General features: G+C 46.4%; 1 protein-coding gene across 1 annotated transcript in view; it reads left to right on the top strand.

Annotated features, from left to right (window-relative positions):
- The window catches only part of MMP24 (matrix metallopeptidase 24), a 44,812-nt gene that overhangs the window by 4,591 nt on the left and 13,130 nt on the right, over positions 1–27,091 (top strand). The window contains exons 2-4 of the mRNA XM_060120616.1: positions 15,955–16,103; positions 21,784–21,900; positions 23,562–23,866. Coding sequence (XP_059976599.1) covers positions 15,955–16,103; positions 21,784–21,900; positions 23,562–23,866 — 571 coding nt within the window. The remainder of the gene's footprint in view (positions 1–15,954; positions 16,104–21,783; positions 21,901–23,561; positions 23,867–27,091) is intronic.

Genomic DNA, 27,091 nt, shown 5'->3' with positions numbered 1-27,091 from the left:
CCTCGTTTTATAGAGGAGGAAACGGAGACTCAGAGAGATGATGTGGCTTGTCCACACATTGTCCAGAGACCCATATGGAGCTAATAAACAGTAAAGCAAGGACCAGAAGCTGGGTTTTCTGTCCTAGATCTGAGGTTTTCCATATATATGAAACTGTCCTATTCCGGATTATTATAATAGCCTTTTAGCTAATCTCCTCCACTTTCAGGTATATCCCACTCCAGTCATTGAAAGAGGTAGTTTTAGAGCAAATAAATGTAAATTATAGTTGTACCAGAGAGATTAGTCTTAGAGATTAAACCTAGCCTTATGAATGGTATAGTTTAGACTCAAAATCAGAGGAAGCAATTCTTAATAGACTGCAGCCAATGACTCCTCAGGACCTAGCACAGTGCCTGGCACATTCTAGATACTTGATAAATATTTTAAAATCGATTGTATTATATGTGTCCCCCACGAACTTCTTTCATAGTGCTTGGCACGCAAAAGTCCGTACCTTTTTTGAAGAAAAATTAATGTATGCTAGAGGTTTAAAGGTCTGGGGAAGCACCAAAAGGGGAGGAGATAGGGTTGGGGAAGTTAGGGAATGTTCTAGAAGAAGGTTGGTATCGAAGATGAACCTTTGAGGGAGGAAACGGACAAAGAACAGTGAGTGAGGCAGTCCAGAGGGAAGGAAAACATGAACCAAGGATCCACACACGTGCAGGGCGTATTTAGGAAATGGTAGAGGATTTGATGTGCCTGAGGCCTTGAGTTATTGCTATTTCCAGTAAGAGTGAGAAGAGGCTGGAAAGGGAGGCTGGAAAGGGAGACTGTGAAACTGGCTTTTGTCCAAAGACTGAGAGGAATCATGAAAGGTTTCTTAGCAGAGAAGTGACCTGCTCAGGTTCTCAGAGCCGTGTTGAGGGGATGGAGGCACCGAGGCCTGTTCTGAGTTGTTCTGGGAGCTGGCTGCTGCCCTGGGCGCTTTTAGCTTTCTTCACACAACTCAGGTCTGTATACCTACCTGTTCTAGTGTGTGGATAAAAGTTGTGCACCCCAGCTCTGGCCCTCCCCAGCTGAGCAATTCTGGAACAAATCATTTGGTTTCACTGGCCCTCAGGATCAGTTTCGTTCAAGTCCTTCCCTGGTTTTTCTTCATCATTACTCCATGCATTCATTTTCAAGGGCAACTTGAAACTAGGCTTTGATGATTTATAGGATAACAGCAAAGCCACATTTATAAAAGGTAATATTTTCTCAAAAATCAGACACGTTGTTATAACAAAGTAGGTAGAGAAAAGCAAGGCATGGTTATTAACAACTCTGTTAGCAATAATTTTTTAAATTTATTTATTTATTTTGCTACGCCAGGTCTTAGTTGCAGCATGTGGGATCTTTAGTTGTGGCATGTGGGATATTTGTTGCAGCACACGGACTCTCGGTTGCGGCATGCACGCAGGACCTAGTTCCCCAATGAGGGATCGAACCTGGGCCCCCTGCACTGGGAGCGCAGTCTTACCCATTGGACCACCAGGGAAGTCCCAGCAATAATAATTTTAAAACTCACTTCTGTACCACAAACACTCACATGCATACCATTCTCTGTGCCCCAAAGGCACTGGGCCAGAAAGAGCCATCCTTCAGCTGGTCTTCCTCTCACCTGCCTCAGTAGAATCAGCCGCCAGCCCAGCACTTCCACCTCCTGAACAGATCTTCCCTGTGGCCGCTTCTCTCCACCACTGTTGCCTCTACTTTAGTCTAAACTTCCATCCTGTCTCACCTGGATTCCAGAAACTTCCCACCTGATCCGCCTCTCTTGCCTGCCTCTAATCCTTCTTCCCACGGCAGCCAGAGTGACCTTTTAAAAATAAATCTAGGTGCTCTGGGCCTCCCTGGTGGCGCAAGTGGTTGAGAGTCCGCCTGCCGATGCAGGGGATACGGGTTCGTGCCCCGGTCTGGGAGGATCCCATATGCTGCGGAGCGGCTGGGCCCGTGAGCCATGGCCGCTGAGCCTGCGCGTCCGGAGCCTGCGCGTCCGGAGCCTGTGCTCCGCAACGGGGGAGGCCACAACAGTGAGAGGCCCGCATACCGCAAAAAAAAAAAAAAAAAAAAAAAAAAAAAATCTAGGTGCTCTGTGACGACCTAGATGGGTGGGATGGAGGGGGTAGGTGGGAGGGAGGTCCAAGAGGGAGGGGATGTGTGTATTCGTACGGCTGATTCACTTCACTGTGTGGCAGAAACTAACACAACATTGTAAGGCAATTTTACTCCAGTAAAAAATAAATTAATAAATAAATTTAAATAAATAAATAAATCTACGTAGGGGCCAGTTATATCTGAAGCAAATATGGCAAAAGCCAAGATTTAACAAAGCCGGTTGGTGATTATCCAAGGGTTTTTGTTGTTGTTTTTATTTTTGGCTGTGTTGGGTCTTCGTTTCTGTGCGAGGGCTTTCTCTAGTTGCGGCGAGCGGGGGCCACTCTTCATCGCGGTGCGCGGGCCTCTCACTATCGCGGCCTCACTTGTTGCGGAGCACAGGCTCCAGACGCGCAGGCTCAGTAGTTGTGGCTCATGGGCCCAGTTGCTCCGCGGCATGTGGGATCTTCTCGGACCAGGGCTCGAACCCATGTCCCCTGCATTAGCAGGCAGATTCTCAACCACTGCGCCACCAGGGAAGCCCCTATTCAAGGGTTTTTTAAAAATTATTTTTATGCCTTTCTGAATGCTTATAATATTTAATTTTTTAAATTTTTAAACAAAAAAATCTGGTATGTGACTCCTACTCTCACCTTGCTTAAAATGGCTTTTAAGGTAAAGGCTAAACTCATATTACAATACTATGGCCACTTCTCAATTTTTTTTTATTTTTTTTTTTGCGGTACGCGGGCCTCTCACTGTTGTGACCTCTCCCATTGCATAGCACAGGCTCCGGACGCACAGGCTCAGCGACTATGGCTCACAGGCCCAGCCGCTCCGCGGCATGTGGGATCTTCCCAGACTGGGGCACAGCAGGCGGACTCTCAACCACTGCGCCACCAGGGAAGCCCCTCAATTTTTATTATGGAAAAATTTCAAACACACACAAAAGTAGAACAAATAGTGTCGTAAGCCCCTTGTACCCAGCAGCCCCCCAGGCTGCTTAATCAGGCCTCTGAGCCCCTGCATCACCGAGTCCTCCCACCTCTCTGCTCCCTTTTATACCAGCTTCTCAGTCAACTCCAGCTGTCCTGGCCTTCTTTCTCTTTTCTTAATAGGTAGGCTCCTTCGCATCTCAGGAATTCAATAAGCTACTCTTTTCCTGGGGCACTCATTATTTGACCTTCACCTTCACCTCTTCTGCTCATACACAGGTCTCAGCTGAGATGTCACATCCTCTGGGAGGCCATCCCTGACGTCACAGTCTAGATCTCCTGTCACACACTTTCTTTCCCAGCACCTTTTCCTTCACTTATCACCGTTGGAATGAAACATTTCGTCTTTCCATGTTTCCCTCCCCCTCCAGGCTGTAAGCTCCATGAGTAAGAGTTCAGTATCAGTGACAGGCATGGAAACCACTACTGATAATGTACTATGAAAGATGCTGTAAGTAAGGGGTGCATATGGGAGCACAGAGGAAGTCCATTTAACCTTGGATAGTCCTCCCAGGTGAGGTGACACTCGAGTTGCATTTCAAAGGAAATTTATCTATTAGTTCATCAGGGAGAGGCCAGTATCCACGTGGGAAAGGCCTTCTAGGGAGAGGGAATGAAAAAAGGCAGAGAGGAAGGAACTTGCAAGATGTGTTCAGGCAACACAAGTAGATCAGTAGCTAGAGGAGGGGGCACTTGGTGTAGGGAATAGAAGGGTGGGGCATACAAGTCAGAGGGTAAGGCTAGAAAGGTGCATTGGCATCAGACTGTGAGACTTGCTGAGTGCCATGCTGAGGAGCTTGGACTTTTAAGACTGGCCGTGAGGACCAGCTCTGCGCTCAATCCAATTAAGCTAAAGTAATAGAACTTTATATAATTACTTAGAGGTTATCTACTTCAGACATCTGCCTACTGCAGTTGAGAAACTAAGACCTGACCACGGTCTTTGTCTTCCTTCTTCCCTTTTCTAAACTCATCAATAAGTTAAGCCCCATCGGACAGAAAATGATGGCAGATTTGCAGGAAGGCGCTGGAAAGGGCAAGGAAGACTAAGGCACCTCGCTTCTCAGAGAGTGAATGTGCGCATGGCTACCCTCCTGGCCATAGGAGGAAGCCTCCCCAGAATCGGGAAACTCAGACATCCCAGTGTCTGGCTGATCCAAAACCCCTGGGCATGGTGATTGTCTGGCTTGTGGTGGCCTCCTGGGAGTGGGCCAAGGACACGGTGCAGAGCGCCAGGGAATTCCCGCTGGTGCACTTTCCACCCACTCGAGAGATGGTGGCAGCCAAGAGGCAATGCCGTGCCATTAAGGTGTTTGTCAAGAAGCTAAGTTGGGATTTGTGGGCGATCCTGAGGGCCCTTTTTAGACTGGCTGTGAGTGGGAAAAGAAGAAAATTTTAAAAAGACACAGCCTTTGGAGGCAAACCAGAGCTAGCGTGGAGGGTGTAGCATGGCAGAGAGAACCCTCCCTGGGAGGCAGGGACACTAGCCTCCGTTTTCAGCTCCTCCACTAACTTGCTCTGTGACTTTGGATAAGTCATTTCTCCCTGAGTTTTATTTTTCTTTTCCGCAAAATAAGCGTGTTAAATTAGATGATCCCTAAGTATTTGTTGATGAGTGCATTTTCTAGATAGCTCCATGGTTAGGCCTTCACATTTGAAGTTTTAAAAAATTAGTTATAACTCAGGTGGGTTCAGCGGCAAGACTGGGACCTCAGTTCTGTGGGTGGAGGAGGAAGCAGGGTTTTGGTGGGATGGGAGTTGGAGGGAACTGCCACAGTGATAAGGCTGATCTCTGAGGAGTCACCAAAGGACACAGTGATTCGGTCCAGCAGTAATGACCAAAGGTGGTGGTCCATGTACTGCTGAAGAGTGTGGGAGAAAAATACAGACAATAACATCGTGAGAACGCTTACTATGTTCCAGGATCTGCTAAATGCTTTACATTCATCTATTAGCTTCTTACTGCTACTGAAACAAATTACCACGAGCTTTGGGGCCTCTAACAATATGAATTTATTTTCTTACAGTTCTGAAATTTATTAGTTCTTATCTTACAGTCTGAAGTTTGAAATGGGACTAAAGGGACTAAAATCAAGGTGTCAGCAGGGCTGCATTATTTCTTGAGGCTGCAGGGGAGAATTCGTACCTTGCCTTTTCCAGTTTCTAGAGGCCGCCCGCATTCCTTGGCTTGTGGCCCCCTTTCGACAATGGCATTACTCTGACATCTGCTTCTGTCTTGACGTCTCCATCTCTGACCCTGATGTCCTGCCTCCCTCTTATAAGGACCGTTGTGATTACACTGAGCCCACCTGGATGAGCCAGGCTAATCTCCCCACCTGAAGATCCTTAACTTAATCATACCTGTAAAGTCTCCTTTGCCATGTAAGGCAACATAGCAGGTTTCGGGAATTAGGATGTGGACATCTTTGAAGGGCCATAATTTTAGCTAGTACTGAATCTTCGTGAATCATCATCTTACTGAATCCTCCTAACAACCCTTCTTTTAATATCCTCTATGTAACGGATGAATAAAAATGATGGCTTAAAGAAGTTAGGTCATTTGCCCAAGGACACTCAGCTGGAAAGAGCAGAGTTAAGTAATATTTGGCATGTGGTGGCATCTTGGTCCCAAGTGACCTGTCTTTTCAGATACAACCTCACTCAGCTCCCAGGTGTGTAGGGACTAGAGTGTCACTCTCTGGAGGACACTGAGAACCAGGCAGGGAACATGAGGTCCTGAGAAACAGATGAGCATCCTTACAATCTCAGTTTAGGACCTGAGTGCCAGCCAGGGAAACTGAGGCCAAAACCCACCTGTAAGGGCTGGCTGAGGAGACAGGCGGGTGAAGGACCCAGGGATGAGAGCAGAGCTGAGGCACAGAGGGCAGGGGCTGGCTTTTGAGCCAACTTTAACAGCAGGCTCTCCTAAATGGCAACATGCTTCCTGTCCTCGCAGATCAGAGGTGATACTGAACGTAACATGCCCGTTCTTTGTGGCACAGGGTCATCAACTCCCAGCCGTCCTTACTGCGGTGGTTCTCAAACTTTGGTAGGCAACAGAATCACTTTAGGTGCTCTCTTTTTTTTTTTTTTAGGTGCTCTCTTTTTAAAAATGCAGATTCCAGGCTTCCCTGGTGGCACAGTGGCTGAGAGTCCGCCTGCCGACACAGGGGACACAGGTTCGTGCCCCGATCCGGGAAGATCCCACATGCCGCGGAGCGGCTGGGCCCATGAGCGATGGCCGCTGAGCCTGTGCGTCCGGAGCCTGTGCTCCGCAACGGGAGAGGCCACAACAGTGAGAGGCCCGTGTACCGCAAACAAACAAACAAACAAACAAACAAAACACGCAGATTCCTAGTTCCCAACCTCAGAGGGTCTGATTTTGTAGGGCTAAATTCATGTTTGGGAATACGTACTTTTAACAAGTTCATTGGATGATGTGATGCTGACAGGCCATGATGCACAAGGACTGCACAGTGAGAAACACAGCCTCAGTGTTTGGGGCTACAGTGCAGTGAGGGCTTTAGAGTTGTTTGTCACCTATCAGGAAAATAACAGCCATTATTATTGCTATCTTTTACTGAGCACTCAATACCACGTATTATGTTATTTAATCTTTACAACCCCTCCATGGGGCACATGCTAAGGACATTATGCAGATGGAGCTTGATGTGAGCAGTAGCGAGGCTGAATAATTTGCTGAGGGTTGTGTAACAAGCAAATGGGAGAGTTAGGATCTGAGCGCAGCACGGTGTGTCTCCAGAGCGTGTACTCTTAACCATACCCGAAATGTCCTCTCAAGCTGCCTCGCTCCTCACTGCTCTCCACGCCTCACTACCATTCATGTCCACCTGCTCAGATAAGGAAACCAGCTCTCCTTCTGAGCCCCATCCTAGGAGGCTATTGACTGAATGCCTAGTGCTTTCCCTAAATGCCTAGTGCAGAATTTAGGGTTGAAAGGACCCTTAGAGAATATTCAAGGCAGCCCTATATGGGAATCCCTTTATAATAGTGGTTCTCAACATGGGACAGTTTTGCCCACCGTCGAGGGAACTCTTTGGCCAATGGGGACATTTCTGGTTGTCACAGCTGAGGGGGTGGTGCTGTTGGCATCTTGTTGTAGAAGCCAGGGATGCTGCTAAGTGTCCTACGATGCACCGGACAGCCCTGCTACAACAGAATTATCTGGCCCAAAATACCAGTAGTGCCGGGATTGAGAAACTCTGTTCTATAGCAAATTTTGATCAGCAATCACTCATCCTCTCCCTGAACACTTCAACTTGTTTTATTCAATAAAGAGGTATCTATGCTGGCCCTGTGCTAGGTGTGGGGATACAATAGTGAAGAAGACAAGACTATGGGCCCCGCCCTCGGGCATTGTGTAGTCAAGCAGAGGAGACAAGCAATTCCATTGCAACACTGTGTGATAAGAATTGTGATAAGGAGAAGGATGGGTACTGACCAGGGATGTAGAAGGAACTCTTGAGTTAAGGGGTCAAGGAAGGCTTCCCCAGAGAAAGAGAGAGGAGCGTGATCTAGACAGAAGGAACTATTTATGTCAGGGTCTGGAAGAATTAGAACACACTAGAACACAGAGTGCTAGGTGGGGAGTGGTAAAGGAGGCTGCAGAGGTAGTCAGGGACCATATCATAAAACCTCTTGGTTTTTTTAAAACCACTTTACTGAGGTATAATTGACATACAAAAAGCTGCACATATTTACTGCATACAACTTAATGAGTTTGGAGCTAAGTATATACCTGTGAAACCATCACCACAATCTATGCCATAAAGAAATCCATCCCCTCCAAAAGTTTCCTCCTGCCCTCTTTATTTCTACCATCATCATCACCACCACCACCATCATCATCACCTTGTGCTAAGAACTTAAGGTCTGCCCTTTTAGCAAATGTTTTAAGTGTATAATACAGTATTGTTGACTACGGGCACCATGCTGTACAGTAGCTCTCCAGGACTTATTAATCTTGTGTAACTGAAATTTTGTACCCTTTGACTAATACCTCCCATTTCCCCCTCCCTCAAAAGCTCTTGATGGGAAGACTTTGAAGCTGCCTCAGGATATTTACACTTTCTGTTCCCTCTTCCTGGAACTCCCTCGCCTCCTTCAGGTCTCTTGCTCAGATGTGACTTCCTCAGAGACGTCCTCTGACCATTCTCAATAAAAAAAGTTGTCCCATCACTCTCCATCTCCTTACCCTACTTTATTTTTCATAGCACTTATGGCAACATGGTTCATCCATTAGACTGTAGCTAGAAAGTAAGGAGAGTGTTTTTGTTCGATGTTCTATCCCAGAGCCTAGCCCACAGTGCCTGGACGTCGTTGTAGGTCCTCAATAAATACTTATTGAATGAATAGACAGAAACAGATTCGATGTTTAGGAGGTAGAGCCAATAGTTCTTTGGTAAAAGACAATGAGGACCAAGGAGAGCGGGGAGACGTGTGTCATATGAAGCTTCTGGTTTGATAACTGGGTGGGGGGTGGCGTAGGAATCACAGCAGAAGGGTATTGAGCTCACTGTGATCTGAGATAAGGTACAGAAAGGAGTGTGAGCTATAGAAAGTCCTGTGAGGGGAAAGGGATGCCTGTCCAGCGGTCTGACAGTGTGAAATGCCTGGTTTCAGAGACAACTGGGTTTGAATCCTGCTACTTATTAGCTTTGTGGCTCTGGATGATTATTTAACCTTTCTGAACCTCAGTTTCTTCAGCTGCAAATTGGGGGTCATAATTCCTACCTTGTGGGGTCGTTGCACTCTAGACTGCCTGGCACAGTGCCAGGTATGTAGTAGGAGTTCTAATAATAGTAGCTATATCCTTGTTACTATAATTAGAACATCTCTGTTAAAAAGCTGTTTATTTGAGTGAGTCAAGATCTATGTCCTGTGATCTCCTGTGCTGGTCTTAGCTTGGCCGTCTGCCAACCAGGATAAATCTCCTTTATCCATAGCCGTTTGGCCTTTTTTTTTTTTTTTTTTTTTTTTTTTTTTGCGGTACATGGGCCTCTCACTGATGTGGCCTCTCCCGTTGCGGAGCACAGGCTCCGGATGCGCAGGCTCAGTGGCCATGGCTCACGGACCCAGATGCTCCGCGGCATGTGGGATCCTCCCGGACCGGGGCACGAACCCCCGTCCCCTGCATTGGCAGGCGGACTCTCAACCACTGCGCCACCAGGGAAGCCCCGTTTGGCTTTTTGAAGACAGCCATGTCCCCTGCAGTCCTCCCTTCTCCAGCCTAAACATCCCTCATCTTTCCTCGTGGGCTATGGTTCCTATGAATGACTCCCTCACTCTCCTGGCCACTCTCCCTTAGTCATGCTCTAGCTTGTCGCTGTCCCTCTAGAAGTGGACTTGGACTTCCCATGCATGTTGAGGTCGATGCCTTGTTCCTGTTACCCACATTGTCACCCTAGATTATGACCTCAGCTGCCCAAACTCTTTGATCAAGATCTTTGATTCTTTCTTTCTCATTCCAGCCCATGCTTCCAAATTTAACACCTTCCTGCCTGTCCCTTCTTTGTAGACTTCGCCTCTGGCCTTTCTGACATTACCTTCAGACCCACTGGATTCCTGACCAAACACCAGATCCTAATCATTCCCCTGCTCCTTCTCCAGGCCTGTACAGTCTGGTTTGGGCTCACACCCAACCAGATGCAAATGCTCCTGAACAGCCCCAGGAGACGCTATTTTGACCGATCCATCTCTCTCCTCCCCCATGGCCATCTCTGTTTTCCAAGAGCAAACGGCAGCACACCAGTTGATCTGCTACTTGCCGCCTCCATTGACACTTCTAATCTCACCACCGCCTCTGCTGTCTGCCGCTCTCTTCCCTCTTCGGGCCACTTTTTTCCTTGTTATTCTCCGCTCTCTCCTTTGCCTGCCGCTGCAGCTAAACGTCTCAGCTTCGGCTTCTCGGGAACCAAAATCCCGCCTTCTGGCCAGCGGACCAATCACGCGGTGTTGTTGGTAATCTCTCCATCTTCGGTTCAGCCCAGCTATTTTGGTCCCTGCTCGCGCTCTGAGATCTTTCTCACTTTCCTCTGGGTTTACACCTTTTTCAGCACTTAAAGGGTGACAGACATCTTAGAGTTGGTTAACTGAGCTGTAAAGGTTAGAATTCTGACACGGCTGGTGATTGATTAATGGATCCAGGTGTAAAACGATGAAAGGTAGGTCATTCTGTTTAGAACTGAATGGGACTTTTTTTTTTCCTTTAGTGGATTTTATCTTTTTCCAAATGGGACAGTGGAGCCTCTTGCCTCATCAGGCAAAGAAGTCAAACCACAAAAGATTGAATTTCAGCAAACGGTTTTTTCAGTCCCTAATAGATACCGAGGATTGTGTTTGGTGCTTTCACGTGTATCACTCATTAAACCTTCCCAAGATGAAATCCCTTCGTTGGTACCCAGACAGTACCTCCTAGACCAACTGTTTTGTTCACTCATTCATTCCTTCCTTCACTCACTCATTCATTCAGTGATTACTTATTATGCCAGGCACTGCGCTAAGTACTGTAGCAGATATAAAAATAAATATGACAGTCTCTGCTCCTTGGGAGCTCAATCTAGTGGGGAAAACATATCAACCAACAGGTGTGATACACCGTGGTAGTTACGTTTAGAGCAACGTTTAGAGAAGTAAGCACTGCAGGAGTAAAGAGGGTGCCCCCTAGCTCTGCCAGGGAGAGTTAAGGAAGGTTTTCCAAAGGAGGTGACATTTCAGCTAGATTTTGAAGGATGAGTTTGCTAACATGCAGAAAGAGAATGGGCTCTGTTGGCAGCAGGAACAGCCTGGAAGTGTGAAAGGGCAGGGAATGTTCTGGACTTGGGACGACTGGAGTGTAGAAGACTTCCTTCAACATCAGGAACTTCTGCTCAGAGAAGTCAGAGGATTGCCTGGACCACAGAGCAGGTGAATGGCAGAGACAGGGTTAAACAGCAGAAGTTGGAACTGTCTGGTACCTAATGCATAGTCCTTAGCCTCCCACCCTGTAACACACACACACACACACACACGTACTCACGCACAACCCAGGTCCAGTCTCAATGCCCTGTTCCCTGGCTTAGAGCTGTCCTTTGACCAGTTCCTCCCCCTCCCATTTCCCCTCTTAAGGGTCTGCCCCTGAGCTCCCAGTGAACTTGGGAGGGAAGCAGAACCCAGAGAAGGCTGATCCATTCCAGTGTTTGGCCCTGAACTAGACATTTGCCTAAGACCTGAGTCCTTAGATCCTAACTCCTGACACTGCTGAGAACTTCATAATGGATCCTGATTGGCTTTGAGATGCTCCTTGCTTGAGTATCCAAAAAAAGGAGCTGGGTAAACCAGGTTGCCCTTTACAGAGGAGGAGCTACTTTCAATTCCCCAAAGTTTTAGAAGACTGAAGAGAGTTTATGCCAAAAATTCCCTGTTCCCTATCTCCTACCATATGTAGTAATGAGGACAGGAGGGAAGAAGATCCTTAAATTCCATACTAGCTTGGAGGTAGGTGCTCAAAAAATACTCAGTCGGTTGACTGGTTTGTCAGAATTATCTGTCGAAAGTTCCCCAGCCATTTCCCAAATGCTGTAATTCATCCTAATTGGACTTTAAGAGAACTGAGTCCCCAGATAGGGAGGAATTGGATTTTAGTTTGTACCATGCCTCTTTTTGGAAGGGTTTGAGGCAGTTTACAGAGTGAAGCAATGTTTTTAAGTAAGATTTTTAAGGATGAAACATAACTTGATGGTTGGAAAGATGAAAAAAGTAATAGCTACTTCCAAGCATCACCATGTCCAACACTTATGCTATAAATTTGACTGAAAGATTTCAGGCAGAAAGGCCAAAAATGGAAAACCACTGGGTTACCCAGTGTGCGTTTTCTGAAACCAGAAAATATGCGGAATCTCCTGTAGGGAAACCATTTTCCTCAAGCTAAAGCTTGATAGAAAGTGATTGTGTTTGGTCCCAATAAAGCTGAGCGACAGGGCGAAGAAAGCAATTCAAGTCAGCTGTCATCTCTCTGCATGCAGTGTTCCCAGTGCTGTGTGAGAGATGGTCATAACCATAGGTCACCTGAGAGCAGGTAGACTTGACTGTGACAGATGCACTACCCTCCATAGGACCCACGAGGACTGGCTCTTGGTCCAGGGGGAGGGTAGGATGACTAGATTTCAAAAGGCAGGGAAGGAGTCAAAGACCATGTTTTCCACGTTGATTTTTACAAAAGGTAACAGAGACACCATCCAAAGGGATAACAAATGAATCACTTTTGAGTGATTATATGTCAGGTACATTTGATCATTTCATCTTAACAGCAATCCTGTGGAGGAAGGTCATTGTTTACATTTTACAAAGAGGGGAACTGAAGCTCAGTTTGTCCAAAGTCACACAGCTGGCAAGTGGTGAAGCCGGGATTCCATCTCAGGACTGTGCGCCTCTTTCCCACTATACCGCCCTGTTTATTCAACCCAGCAATTCTTCATTGAAGTTTCTGTAAAGAAAGAACGGAATGTGGCATGCTGGCTGGGAGGGGCTGAGGAATACTGTGCAGGAACTTAATGCTTTGATGACATAACTGACCTGGGAATAGAAACTGGAGCTGGATGAATGGACAGGCAACTTGTCAGTTGCCCTATCATGTCCATTTCCAGATGCTTTACTTGAGCTTTTTGGCTGATCCGAGACCACAGTCAAGTCACAAGTGATTCTCTGTAAGTTGCCCACTTTGTGAACAGATAATTAATGGCAAATCATCTCTCCCCACTCCCCTCCTTTCCAATCCTCTCCACTCATCACCACACTCTTCTCCTGCAAGTTCCAGCCATTTTAAATACCGCTCAGAATGTGCTATGCATCCCAACACCTCCAGGCAATTGCACATGCTGTATCCTTCAAAACTTAGCTCCACCTGGAAGCCTCCCCTGAGTTCCCCCTTGCTCCCCATCCCCACCCCTCCATGTGGATAAGGCCCCCCACCTTTGTTCTCCCATGGAACCCTCTACACACCTGATTTTTAGTGCTGTATTTTCATGGTGGGTTTACTTGTTGGTCTGTGAGCTCCTTGTTCATCGTTGTATCCCCAGAGACGTGCACAGTGCCTAGCAGGTAGTCAGTGCCCAGCAGGTAGTCGGTGCCCAGTAATGTTTGTTGAATGGAGACAATGATCAGCTACTTTGTCAGGCACTTCCTGGGCACCGGATATAGAGAGATGAGTAAAACACAGACCCTTCTCTGGAGGAACTCAGGGTCTGATACATAAAGTAATGATTAGAGCCCGATATTATAAGAGCTATACCATCTGTAACGGGATTTAGGGAGCACAGAAGAGGAAAAAAATAACAGGCTGAGGAGTGAGACAAGTCTTTCAGAGGGAGTAATTTATGGACTGAACCTTAAAATAATGAAAGATTTTTGCCAAACTTAGAAATATGCCAGGCATAGGGACTTCCCTGATGGCGCAGTGGTTAAGAATCCACTTGCCAGGGCTTCCCTGGTGGCGCAGTGGTTAAGCATCCGCCTGCCAATGCAGGGGACACGTGTTCAAGCCCTGGTCCGGGAAGATCCCACATGCCGCGGAGCAACTAAGCCTGTGCGCCACAACTACTGAGCCCGTGCTCTAGAGCCTGAGAGCCACAACTACTGAGCCCACGTGCCACAACTACTGAAGCCCGCATGCCTAGAGCCCGTGCTCCACAAGAGAAGCCACTGCAATGAGAAGCACGGGCACTGCAATGAAGAGTAGCCCCGCTCGCCGCAACTAGAGAAAGCCTGCGTGCAGCAACGAAGACCCAACACAGCCATAAATAAATAAATAAAACATTTCTAAAAGCTAAATAAAATGGTTACAATGGTCAGTTTTAGAAAAAAAAAAAAAAAGAAATATGCCAGGCAGATGGGGGAAACAAACAAAGGCATGAAAGAGATTCAAAGTTTGGGAAAGTGCAAGAAGTATTGAAATCCTGTGCCAAAATTTAGAATGAAAAACAGGTTTTGGATCTCAAACATGAAAGAGTTAAGGTTGTCACTCTGTTGTGGATGTTTTAAGACTTTATTATTCTATTTTGTTTTGGGGTTTTTAAAAAATATTTATTTAGTTAGTTAGTTTGTTGTCTTAGTTGTGGCAGGCAGGCTCCTTAGTTGTGGCTCATGGGCTCCTTAGCTGCAGCAGGCAGGCTCCTTAGTTGTGGCATGCAAACTCTTAGTTGTGACATGCATGTGGGATCTACTTCCCAGGCCAGGGATTGAACCCGGGCCCCCTGCATTGGGAGCGTGGAGCTGTACCACCACTGTACCACCAGGGAAGTCCCATGACTCTTTTGTTTTTACTCAGTCAGATGGATTTCATCACAAGGCAGTAAAGATGTGATAGCCACCTGGGATGAAATAAATAATAATTTATTTATAGTTTCTGGTCTGCCTCCTTCCCAAAATGGTTTGATTTAACTTGGAACAGATGCATCCACAATAAGACTGTTCATATAGAAACAAGAAACAAAACTATAGATGGGAAGGACATAATACAGCTTCCTAAGATCTTTTTGCTTCATTAGCTTACTTGGTGTTCAAGATAATCCTCTGAGGAAGAGCAGCAGGTCCTGTGTGGTTTAGAGACCAGTGTGTAGGTGTGCTCCTTATAGGACATGCTTGTGGATTCCATAGATATGTGGATATTTCCCCCATTTTCCAATCGGTGCCACAGATATTTCCTGGTGCTGTGATTTCTTCTGATTTCTTCTGTTTCCATCCCTCGTGCTTGTTGGTGGAAATAATCATCTTTACTGTGCTGTCCTTCAGATTCATTGTTTGTTTGAGCTTCATCCAAGCTACTTTCAGACTCTCTTTCCCTTTTAAAGTTTTTCTCCTTCTTTAAAAAAAATGACTCCATGCATAAAACTTAGAAAAGCACAGAAAAAATTCCCCCAAGATACTATAACAAAGGATATTCAAATTAATTCTTTTTTTACTGAAAAAAAATTGACATTATTTTATACTTCCAGAAAAGTTTTCAAGAATAGGACAAAGAATTCCTGAATATGTTTCGCCCACATTCCCCAACTCCTAACATTTTACTACATTTGTTTTTTTTTCTCCCTCTCTCTCCTCTCCCTCTTTCTCTCTATTTTTTCCCTGATTCTGTTGAAGAAAAAGTTGCAGACACCGTGTACCGTTATGTAAGCTGAAATACTTCAGCATGTATTCCCTAAAAACAAAGAATTCTCTTACATAACCATACTATTATTATGTTATGTGCGCCCTTCTAGGCTTTTTTCTATGCATATATTTGTGTACTCATATTTAAATTAAATAATATGTTGTTTTGCTTATTTTGTTTATATTTATTTATAATGGCTTGCTCTTTTTGGAGGGATTAACAATAAAGACAGAAGATAATCTCATGCCTATTAATATTCTACAACATGATTCTTCAGCAGACTCTGCCTTTGGACACAGTGAGTTTCTGGGTGGCACAGCGTTTTATCAGGCCAGTCTGCTTCCGAGAATGAACTGTTCTGGTGCTCTTGCATGTCTAGTCATATGTCAGTGGAAAACACATACATGGTAAAGAGGCAGGGTACTGGAAAGCCTGGAATGCAATTTAATCTTTATTCTGCAGCCAGTAGAGATCCAGTGAAAGTTTTATAGCAAAAGAGTCAGCCAACAAGAGCTGGGCTTTCTGGAGGTTAATTTGACAGTGTCTGCAGGAGGGAATGAAGGAGGCAGGAATCAGAGGCTGAGTCCATAAGTCCCTCTGGTAAAAAGATCCCTGGTTTCAAGGGCAAATCTCTGCCCAAGTAGAACAGAGCCTTCTCTCGAGTAATGCATCCTTTTCTTTTCATATGTCTTTCAGAACTGGTTAAAGTCATACGGCTATCTGCTGCCCTATGACTCACGGGCATCCGCGTTGCACTCAGGGAAGGCCTTACAGTCAGCAGTCGCCACTATGCAGCAGTTTTACGGGATCCCAGTCACCGGTGTGTTGGATCAGACAACAATCGAGTAAGATTTGTATAGGACATTGTGCCTTTGAACTTTCCAGACTTACATTTGGGTTCACATTTGTCACGGCCTCATCTGTATGTCACGCCCATCCTACCTTCCTATCATTTGCCCCTGCAGTGTCATCCGGGGAGGGAGTACCCCAAGGTGCCCTTTCCTATGTGAGCTGGGGGTGTGCTCTGCCGTAAACTTGCTGTGTGACCTTGGACAAGACTCTTAACCCTTCTGGGCCTCAGTTTCCTTATCAGCACAATAAGGGGTTTGGTTATAGATGGTCTGAAATCTCCTCTGACACTAATAACTTGTGGGTCTGTGAGTCACCCCTCTGGCATTCCTGAGATGTACACATCTCACTTGATACAGAGAACTCTAGAGTAATAATGAGTTGGCAAGTCTTATTCCACTATTCCCATTTAACAAGTATTTGCTGAATGCCTGTGTGTGCCAGGCACTGGGCTTGGTCCTTTGATCCCTGCCCTCCAGAGGCTCCCCATTTAGCGAAAAACACCATCATCTAGCTACACTGGTCTAGAACTCAGAAGGAAACACTGAGGTTCGGGGAGATACTTAGGAGGTAATGACAAGAAAGCCAAGCTACAGGGATGGTTTTATACTCAGGGAGAGGATAAAGAGGAGGGAGAGAAGAGTGCTGGGGATGGAACTCACAAAACAAGCCGAGAAGGAGCAGCCTGAGAGGTGAAGGAAGCCCAGGGCGGGGATGCCATGGCCTTGAAGGGGGATGGTCAGCAGGATCAGCTGCCATGGTGGTCCAACAGGAGACTGAAAGGTGTCTGCTTGCTGAGTTTGGTAACAAAGAGGCTGGCCGTTGAAACCTCCCTGGAGCGGTGGCAGGAAAGTCAGATTGCGGTGGGGAGAAGGGGAGATGAGGAGTGGAGATGACAAAGGTAGGGACAACTTTCAAGAAGCTGATCCGTGGGAGTTTCCTGGTGGCCTAGTGGTTAGGATTCTGGGCATCCACTGCCGTGGCCGGGATTCAGTCCCTGGTCGGAGCTACAGAGGGATGAATTTTTGTTTGTTTAAGATGGGAGAGAGTTGAGTATATTATATATTTTTTAAAGGAATAACCATGAAAGTTATTAAAGCTGTTTAAGAAAAGCCATAACTGCCACGAAGGCACGACCAAGAGCTGGAGTGAGTTTCCCAAGCAGTGGGGGAGGGGCAAGAGCCCGCGCTCAGGTGGAAAGAAGGAGCGGGGCTGGGGGAGGATGCGGGGAAGTCAGTGGGTGGAGAACAGGAAATCTAGCCAATTGTGGATCCAGGATCAATCCATCCCTTGGGTGAGTCACTCCTTGAGATAAGCATCTCTCTGGGCCTCATCTTGTTCATTTACACAGGGGTGGGGGGGGAAGTGTTGGAGTTTTGACTCTTAAATTCTAGATTCCATTATTCTAAGCTTTTAAAATTTAGTGAGTCTGGGTTTTGTTTTGTTTTGTTTTGTTTTTTGGCTGTGTCGGGTCTTAGTTGCGGCATACGGATTTTTCGTTGTGGTGCGCGGGCTCAGTAGTTTTGGTGTGTGGGCTTAGTTGCCCTGCAACATTTGGGGTCTTAGTTCCCCGACCAGGGATCGAACCCGTGTCCCCTGCATTGGAAGGCGGATTCTTTTTTTTTTTTTTTTTTTTGGCTGCATTGGGTCTTTGTTGTTGCTGTGCGCGGGCTTTCTCTAGTTGTGGCGAGCGGGGGCTACGCTTCGTTGCGGTGTGTGGGCTTCTCATTGTGGTGGCTTCTCTTGTTGTGGAGCACGGGGTCTAGGCATGCGGGCTTCGGTAGTTGTGGAACACAGGCTCTGTAGCTGTGGCTCGTGGGCTCTAGAGCGCAGGCTCAGTAGTTGTGGCGCACGGGCTTAGTTGCTCTGCGGCATGTGGGATCTTCCCGGACCAGGGCTCAAATCCGTGTCCCCTGCATTGGCAGGCAGATTCTTAACCACTGTGCCACCAGGGAAGTCCGAGTCTGGGGTTTTATGATACTAAAATTCTGTATGAACATTTTCTATTCCTCAGATTCTCTGATTGTGAGATTGTGAAATTCTGAGATAATACATTTGACCGCTCCTATGATGCTGTGAGTACAGTGGACTCCTTGGCCCTGTGGCCTCACGAGCCAGCTGGTCAAAGAGAGCCTGACCGCCTTTCAAAGGGGAGGTTATTTTGAGGGCTTTGTGCAGGCCTCATGGCAGCGCATCCCGGGGCAGGAGCACTGGTGTGTCTGCTGAGGCACCACCTGGCCTTGGGTTTCGCTCTGTTCCAGAAGCCGCAGGCCTGTTGGACAGGCTTCAGAGAGTGGCAGGTGGCAGCAAGAGAAGGAGGCAGAGGGAAAGATCTGAGGGAGGAAGATGGCATTTCCCACTTGCCGCTCTGCCCCCAGCTCTTTGTAGGAAGGCGGGGGAACGCTGTTTTGGAGACTTGGGAAGGAGAAAGATGCTCACACTTAATCCCAGACCTGATGTGGAGGGTGTTTGCGGGTAGAACTTGGAGACCTTAGTTTTGGCTCCAGCTCTGTGACCTTGGGCAATCGCTGCCTCTCTCTGGGCCTGTTGCCTCCCTGGGGGCCCTTCCAGGTCTAGTGCAGCCTCCTGGAGGTGCCTCCTGGGTCTCTTCCCAGGGACTGTCAGTGAAAGGAAGCTAGATTAGCACTTTAAAGTAGTATTTTTGAGTGCCTACCTTGGGAAATGTCACACATTATTCACTCCTTCATTCATTCAACAAACATAGTTCCTCTAACCCAAACTTGTACTAAGCACAGAAAAGAAAAGCCCCAGCTTTTTTTCTCAAATTGCATTAATAGTTCATTCATTCATTCAACAAAGTCCCAGTCCTGCCTCACAGTTTGCTATAGTTTGCAAGTTACTCAATTTATCTCTGTACCTTTTCCCTCGTCTGTAAAATTGGGATCAATCATTTCTGATTACCTCACAGAGCTGTTTTGAGAATCAAATTTATTTATTTTATTTTTTATTTTTTTATTTTTTGCGGTACACGGGCCTCTCACTGTTGCGGCCTCTCCCGTTGCGGAGCACAGGCTCCGGATGCGCAGGCCCAGCGGCCATGGCTCACAGGCCCAGCCGCTCCGCGGCATGTGGGATCTTCCCGGACCGGGGTACAAACCCGTGTCCCCTGCCTCGGCAGGCGGACTCTAAACCACTGCGCCACCAGGGAAGCCCCCAAATTTATTTTTTTAAAAAAAGAAAGTGAACACTGTGAAAATGATAAACGTTTATACCCATGCATGTTATTGTTATTATTTTGTCTTTTGTTATTGATTTCCGAGTGTGGGCATTCTAGGTGATGTCAAGCATACAAAATGAGTAAGACCTGGTTAAGTCCCTCAAGTCCCTTAATATTTGGTTAAAAGAGTCTGTGTCTCCTTTTCTCTCTGTTGCCAAAGGCAACTGCTTTCAACAACTGCAAATAAGGCCAGACTGTTTTTCCGCCTGCGATCTCAATCTATAGTTCAGTGAGCTGGTCATTAGGGCAGCACAGAGACATGAAATGCAAGGACGGCCCATCCAATCAGCCATGATCTTTTAAATCTCCTATCCTGGCCCCTATTTTATATCCCCAATGAAGTCCCAGGCTCACTGTTCCCTAATGCAACTTAACCTGACAACAAACAGTTACCAGGATTTACTTAGTTCCAAGCACAGGGCTAGCTTCTAAGGACACGATGATGAATAGAAAACAGTTCCTGTTCTCAAAGAATTTACTATTTACTAGAGACAACAGACTAATAGATTTCAAATCACAATACAGTGTAATTAAGTGCTGCGGATGATTACACTCCAAGTCCTACAGTTATTCAGCCACTTTTTGAACACCTGGAGTGAAAGAGAATTTACTGTCTTCCAAGCTATGCCTTTCCACCATGGGATAGTTCTCATTCATTCATTCAACAAATCATTCTTGAACACCTTCTGAGTCAGGCACTGTGCTGACACTGGGGATACAGGCAAGGTTCCTGTCCTTATGGAGTTAGAACCTGGTAAGAGAGACAAAGAATAAACAAAAAGCTAAGATATGATGTAATTTCAGACAATGATAAAGGATATACAGAGTGAAGTAAGTCAGAAAGAGAAAGACAAATACCGTATGCTAACACATATATATGGAATTTAAGAAAAAAAAAATGTCATGAAGAACCTAGGGGTAAAACAGGAATAAAGACACAGACCTACTTGAGAATGGACTTGAGGATATGGGGAGGGGGAAGGGTAAGCTGTGACAAAGCGAAAGAGAGGCATGGACATATATACAGTACCAAACGTAAGGTAGATAGCTAGTGGGAAGCAGCCGCATAGCACAGGGAGATCAGCTCGGTGCTTTGTGACTGACTGGAGGGGTGGGATAGGGAGGGTGGGAGGGAGGGAGACACAGGAGGGAAGGGATGTGGGAACAGATGTATATGTGTGACTGATTCACTTTGTTATAAAGCAGAAACTAATAAAAAAATCAAAAAAAAATATTGATAGCTATCTTTTGGTAAGAATATTACTCATAACCAATATCTGTCTGTAATAAATTATCTCCCCAATCTTTTAACTACCCAGAAAAATCCTCTAAGGATCATAGTCTCATTGAAAATAAATTAAATTTGAAGCCAAAAAAAAAAAAAAGGATATAAAGAAAAATTAAGCAGGATAAACAGATAGAGGTGGGATGGGGAGGGGGACATTATTTTAGGGAGGGTGGCAGGGAAGTCCTCTTGGAAAGGGTGACATTTGAGCAGAGACCTTCATGAAGTAAGGGAACAAACCGTGTGAAGAAGGGCATGGCAAGCAGAGGACACAGCAAATGCAAAACCCTGAAGCTGAATGATCTTAGCATGTTCAAGGCACAGCAGGGAGGCCACTGGAGCTGGCGCAGAGTGCCTGTGGGGAAGCAGGGGGTGCTGGTGTCATCATGCGTAGGTGGGGGTTAGATCTCGGATCATGCAGGGGCTGTGGGCCAACGTGAGGAGTTTGAGGTTTTTGTTTTTTGTTTTTTTTTGCGGTATGCGGGCCCCTCACTGTTGTGACCTCTCCCGTTGCGGAGCACAGGCTCCGGACGCACAGGCTCAGCGGCCATGGCTCATGGGCCCAGCCGCTCCGCAGCATGTGGGATCCTCCCGGACCGGGGCACGAACCCGTGTCCCCTGCATCGACAGGCGGACTCTCAACCACTGCGCCACCAGGGAAGCCTGAGGAGTTTGAGTTTTATTCTAGGCGATCGGGGAAATCATTGGAAGGTTTTAAAGCAGGGAGTGATGTGATCTAATTTCATTTACAGAGCATTTCCACGTGCATTCCCTCCTTGGAGGCTCCCCACAAGCTAAGACCAGCGAGAACTAGAAATTCTCACATTGCCGATGAGGAAACTGAGGCTCACATTGACTCAGTCGCTTGCCCGGGCTCCTATGATTAGTGACGGAGCTGGAACTAGCAAGCCCGTGTCTCCTGACTCGCAGTCTCTTATGCAGCAGCACTTCTTCATATTCAGTTGGGAGTGAATGAAGTGATGAATCGAGCAGTCGATCGTGTTCCTTTCGGGGATCCCATCAGAGCCAGGGGCCCAGAGTCTGGGTTGAGTGTGCACGTTGCCATTCAGCCTGGGACCGGGAGCTGCAGTGCCTTCCTAGAGTGTCCAGGGACCACAGTGTTGGTGTGTTTGTGTGTCCTCTCTCTGCCCAGGTGGATGAAGAAACCCCGATGTGGTGTCCCTGATCACCCGCACTTGAGCCGAAGGCGGAGAAACAAGCGCTATGCCCTGACGGGACAGAAGTGGCGGCAGAAGCACATCACCTACAGGTGCCTCAACTCCCTCTCCTCCTCCTTGGCTTTGGCTCCACCCTCACTCTGATTTTTCCTGGCCTGAGTTTCACACTGTAGGTGGGTCTGTAATCAGGGCCAGGCTCTGAGACCCCATGACTTTGTTCTTGTAGCGTTCAGAGGATGCTACGTCTCCAGCTTCAGGTTTGTTTGGTCCTTTAGGGGCTCATGAGTTATGCTCTGTTCAGATTCCTAGAGTTTTTAGTTACGGGAAGTGGGGTATGTTCGGTAACTTTCACCTGGGATAAAGAACCATGGCTGAACCCATCCTCCCTACCGCTGCTTGCCAAACCCCACTCCCTCTGATCTGGATCCCTTCCCCACTTAGCCTGATTGATGGACTTCAGCCGAGATTCCCAGCACGGAGTTCCAGTTGTTTCTTAAGTTGCATAAAGAGCTGGAAACTGAATTGCAACACTTGTCATCCCTTGACTGTCTGGGCAAAGCAGGATCAGGCTCCAATCAGCCCAGTGACCAAGGGCAGGGATGATGGAACCCATCACAGCAGACGCAGACATCAGGATTCAGGTGGGGTGGGGTCAGGGCCAGGCATAGGGCAGGCTCAGCTGGGCCCTGTTTTGTACCTCTCAAGTCTCTGATTCCATCTCAGGTGGATCCCTGGGTTCAGGAGTAGGATCTGAGACAGAGATCCTTTGGGTTGAGCTAAGGACTCTCCTGCTCACAAGCTGTAGAGACCAGAACAGGATTTTTTCAGAAATCTGACAAGAGGAGGAAACTTCAGAAGAATCTGGGTTAGTAACTGCATAGACTTAGAGTCTCCTCAAGAGTAGAGTTAGAAGTGGCTTCTAACCCAATTCTAACCTTAACTTCTATCACGCAACCTCTCTGGGCTTCAGTTTCCTTACCTGTAGAATGGGTGAATAGTCTTTGCCCCAGGTGTTCATGGGGCAGAGCAGCCAGAAGTGGTGATGCTCCATCGTGGAGAACCATGCAATATGGATACAGTAACCTTACGTAGTTAAACCTGTAACTGATTTAATCACATGCCACCCTATACCACCTTCTATGTAGACAAACAGTAGTAGCTGGTGCCAAAGATTTTTTTACAGGATATTTGACTTAAACTCTCCACTGTTTAAGTGGGTTTTTTAAATATATTTATTTATTTAATTTATTTATTTGGTTGTGCTGGGTCTTAGCTGCGGCTCGTGGGCTCCTTAGTTGCGGCAGGCGGACTCCTTAGTTGTGGCATGTGAACTCTTAGTTGTGACATGTGGGATCTAGTTCCCTGACCAGGGATCAAACCCGGGCACCCTGCATTGGAAGCATGGAGTCTTAACCACTGCACCACCAGGGAAGTCCCTGTTTAAGTGTTTTTATAAATTTTATAAATGTACATTTTTATGTATTGGGAGAAAAACTTAAAATTTAGGAAATGCCATGCACAACTTAATTTTTTTCCTACAAATTCAACACAAACTTTTTCAGAGATCAAATATAAAACACTAAGTAAAAGGCAGGGGTGGGGACCCAGAGCCCTGCCCACCCAACCTCTTTATCAACCCCTGAGGTACCTCAGCAGAATTCTAGGCCCACATGGCCTCTGGTGTCCCTTTTAGCTCTGCTGGTCTCTGATTCTTGGTCTGTTCCTCCCTATCAATCCTCCCCTCTCTCACCAGCATTCACAACTACACCCCAAAGGTGGGTGAGTTAGACACGCGGAAAGCTATTCGCCAGGCTTTCGATGTGTGGCAGAAGGTGACCCCGCTGACCTTTGAAGAGGTGCCCTACCATGAAATCAAAAGTGACCGGAAGGAGGCCGACATCATGATCTTCTTTGCTTCTGGCTTCCATGGCGACAGCTCCCCGTTTGATGGTGAAGGGGGATTCCTGGCTCATGCCTACTTCCCTGGCCCAGGGATTGGTGGAGACACTCACTTTGATTCAGACGAGCCATGGACATTAGGAAATGCCAACCATGATGGTAAGGTCATGAGGGGACAGGGGGTTACTTGGCTGTCAGGGAAAGAAGCACTGAGGAAGAGCTTGGAGGATACCACAGTTGAGTTTCCTGGTTTCTAGAGCTTCTTGTCCAAGAACTAAGACCCTAAGAGGGTGGGAACTGTGGTCTCCGATAATACTCAACAGCTGATCCATCAGGGCCAGGGCCAGGCAGATGGGTCAGATCACTTAGTAGTAAATGGTCTAATTGGACTGAGTTAGGAGGAAAGTCTAGGCCATGAATAAGACGATAAAGTAATGGATCAGAGGCTGGAGGAAAAGGTTAAAAGGCTTAAAGCTGAAAGTGGTAGGCTCTGGCCTGACTGATGAGGGCTTCAAAGGCCATGCTGTGGGAAAACATGACAGACTCTCTCCCTTATGTCAACCTCACAAGTGAATAATAGGCCCCGTAATTACTCTAGCATCCTCTCTGCAGTAATCGTAACAATACTCCTCAGGTTGCAAGAGTTCCTCATCAGTACTTACTTGCAAGGCAGCTGCTTAGTAAGTAGGCAACTGTACACCATTATGCCCTTTTCTAAGATGAAGAGTTTGAGGCTCAGATGGCATAGCTGGTAGGCAGCAGTGCCAGGGCTCAGGCTGTAGTTCAACCACTGGCCATGTGAGGAGGGGTGCATCATTCACCCTCAGTCTCCTCATCTGTCAGATGAGGGGCTGGATTAGGTGACTTCTAAAGTCCCTTCCGACCCTAATGGAACATGATGCACGTGTTTGAACATTTAAAAAAGACACAGTCTCTGCCCTTTGGAAGTCCAGAGTCGAGTCGGGGAGACAGATGTATACATAAGTCACCCTGTCGCAAGGCAGACTGTACTGAAGGACGCAGCAGAAGTACCAAGAAAATGCAGTAGGACTCTGGAGGAAAGAGGGACAGAGAATGCAATTCAATTCTATTTTAGATTATAATAGATTAGAATTAGTATGTTAATATTCTAAGGCCCATGTCAAGAGTTTTCCACATACTGTATAATATGTATATGTTATTATCATCCCCATTTTACAGATAGGTAAACTGCGGTGTAGAGAAACAGTAAGTAACCTACTAAGGTCCCACAGTTGGTGAATGGGGAAATACATTTTCAAACCCAGACATGACGATTCCAGAGCCCATACTCTTTGCTACCATGCTGTTTCCATGGCTCTCCAACTGCAGGGCACACCAGAATCACCTAGAAACCTTTTTTAAGAATTCAGATTCCAGGCTCCAGGCCCCTAACCTCTTGCTATTCTGATTCTCTGGTTCTGGGTTCAGGCCTGGGAATCTGCACGTGGTCTCATAAATTCCCCAAGTGCTTCTGAGACAGGCGTCCATTACTTTGAGAAACACTGTCTTAATCCCCAGAGTTTCCCTAACTTGCCTGATCAGAAGAATCAACCAGGTTCTTGTTATAAACATGGATTCCCAGGCCCTTACCCTGGAAATTCCAATTCTTAAGCTTAGGCAAGTTGGGGAAACACTAGGCCTTCTTTTTCCTTGGCGATGCTTCAGGCTGAGAGCAGACTTTAAAGGCCTGTTTCCTCAGAGGCTGTGTCTGCTGTCTGTAGGTGAGGACTGCCTCCTTAAAAGCATTTCATATCATTGCATGGATCAGGGATCACGACTCTTGTCCTGTCTGTCAAAGGGTGGTTCAGGAGGTGATGTGGCCAAGGCTCAGCCTAGGCAAAGTTATGAAACTGCTACATTTCTCTTTGTCCCCCACCCTCTTCTTTGGTCTTCTTTCCTATCCAGCTCCATTTCCTCAGCCCAGGAATCCTTTCCCTTATGTCTTGGATGTGTTTCCTGGCTTTCTGAACACCTATTCTTTATCTTGTTCTTATTCTTGGATCAGTGTCAACCAGTGGAGGTCTGTACTAACTGATAAAGTGTGACGAGAGGAGAACTAACATTTTTGAGCCACTGTTATGTGCCAGCCACTGTTAGCTGATAACAGTCATAGCCCTGATAGAGATACATGAATTATTAAGGACATTCCTCCTCTACCCTGCCTTTCCCAGCTCTGGATGTTTACTTCCCACAACTGCTCCTTGCTGGTACAGACCTTGGACCAGTCTCAAAATCCTGAGAACTTCTGGTGGTGTGTGTGGGAAGGAGCTGGGACCTGTGGATGGGCACCATCCCAGCACCCTCTCATCTGTCCCACCCCATCCTGACGAATGACCAAGAATTCGGATAGAAATTCCAAGATAGCTAATGTCTTCTTGGACGAGAGTCAGGACTTTGCTCTGGAAAACCAAGCAGAACTCTATCCAGATGCAGCTCATAACGCCAGCAATAGACTGCTAGGAACCGGAAGGCAGCCATTGCCATTGGACGGCCTTTGGAAGGAGAGGAAAGGAACCAAGATTGATTGAGCACATATATGTTATCTCATTTAATTTCCACATAAGCTCAGCGAGGGTGTGAGCGCAGCCTCCGGGAATTTTTTGTTTATTAGCTTTCTTCTCTATTCTAAATTTCCATTATGGAAAATTTTAAACTTACCAAGTAGGGAGAATGATCATGTGAACGCCCCCAGGCACACATCACCCTGCTTCAGCAGTTATCAACATTATGTCAGTGCTGTTTCATCTACCCTCCCCGACCCCCTTTATTTTTTGGTGATGTATTTTAAGGAAAATCTCAGGTCTCACCTCTAAATACTCTAGTACATACCTCTAACAGACTATCTTTAACACAACCACAAAATCATGACCTACCCGACAAAATTAGCAATAATTTCTTAAAATCCAATACCCAGTTTGTGTTCATTTTCCCAAATTACCTCAAAAATGTCTTTAATGGTTGTTTGCTTGCATCAGGATCCAAAGAGCATCCACACATCATTCATCTCTTAAGGCCCTTTTCATTTACAGCAGTCACCTTGCTTCTCTTTTCTCCCTGTATTTGTTGAAGAAATTAGTTATCTATTTTATATATAGCAGTGTGTATATGTCGATCCCAATCTTCCAATTTATCCCTTGCCCCTCCTTACTGCATGGTAACCATAGGTTTATTTTCTACATCTTATAACTATGTCTGTTTTGTAGATAAGTTCATTTGTACCCTTTTTTTTAGATTCCACATATAAGCAATATCATATGATATTTGTCTTTCTCTGTCTGACTTAGGTTCACTTTTACCATGTCTCTCTTCCCCATATAGCCTGAATAGATCTACAGGCCTGACTGGATTGACTTTTTTGGCGAG

The sequence above is a fragment of the Mesoplodon densirostris genome, chromosome 16 (genome assembly GCF_025265405.1).
Source record: "Mesoplodon densirostris isolate mMesDen1 chromosome 16, mMesDen1 primary haplotype, whole genome shotgun sequence".
Classification (NCBI taxonomy): Eukaryota; Metazoa; Chordata; class Mammalia; order Artiodactyla; family Ziphiidae; genus Mesoplodon; species Mesoplodon densirostris.
Note: the sequence above shows the minus strand (reverse complement) of the source record. Positions and strands in the feature narration are given on the sequence as shown.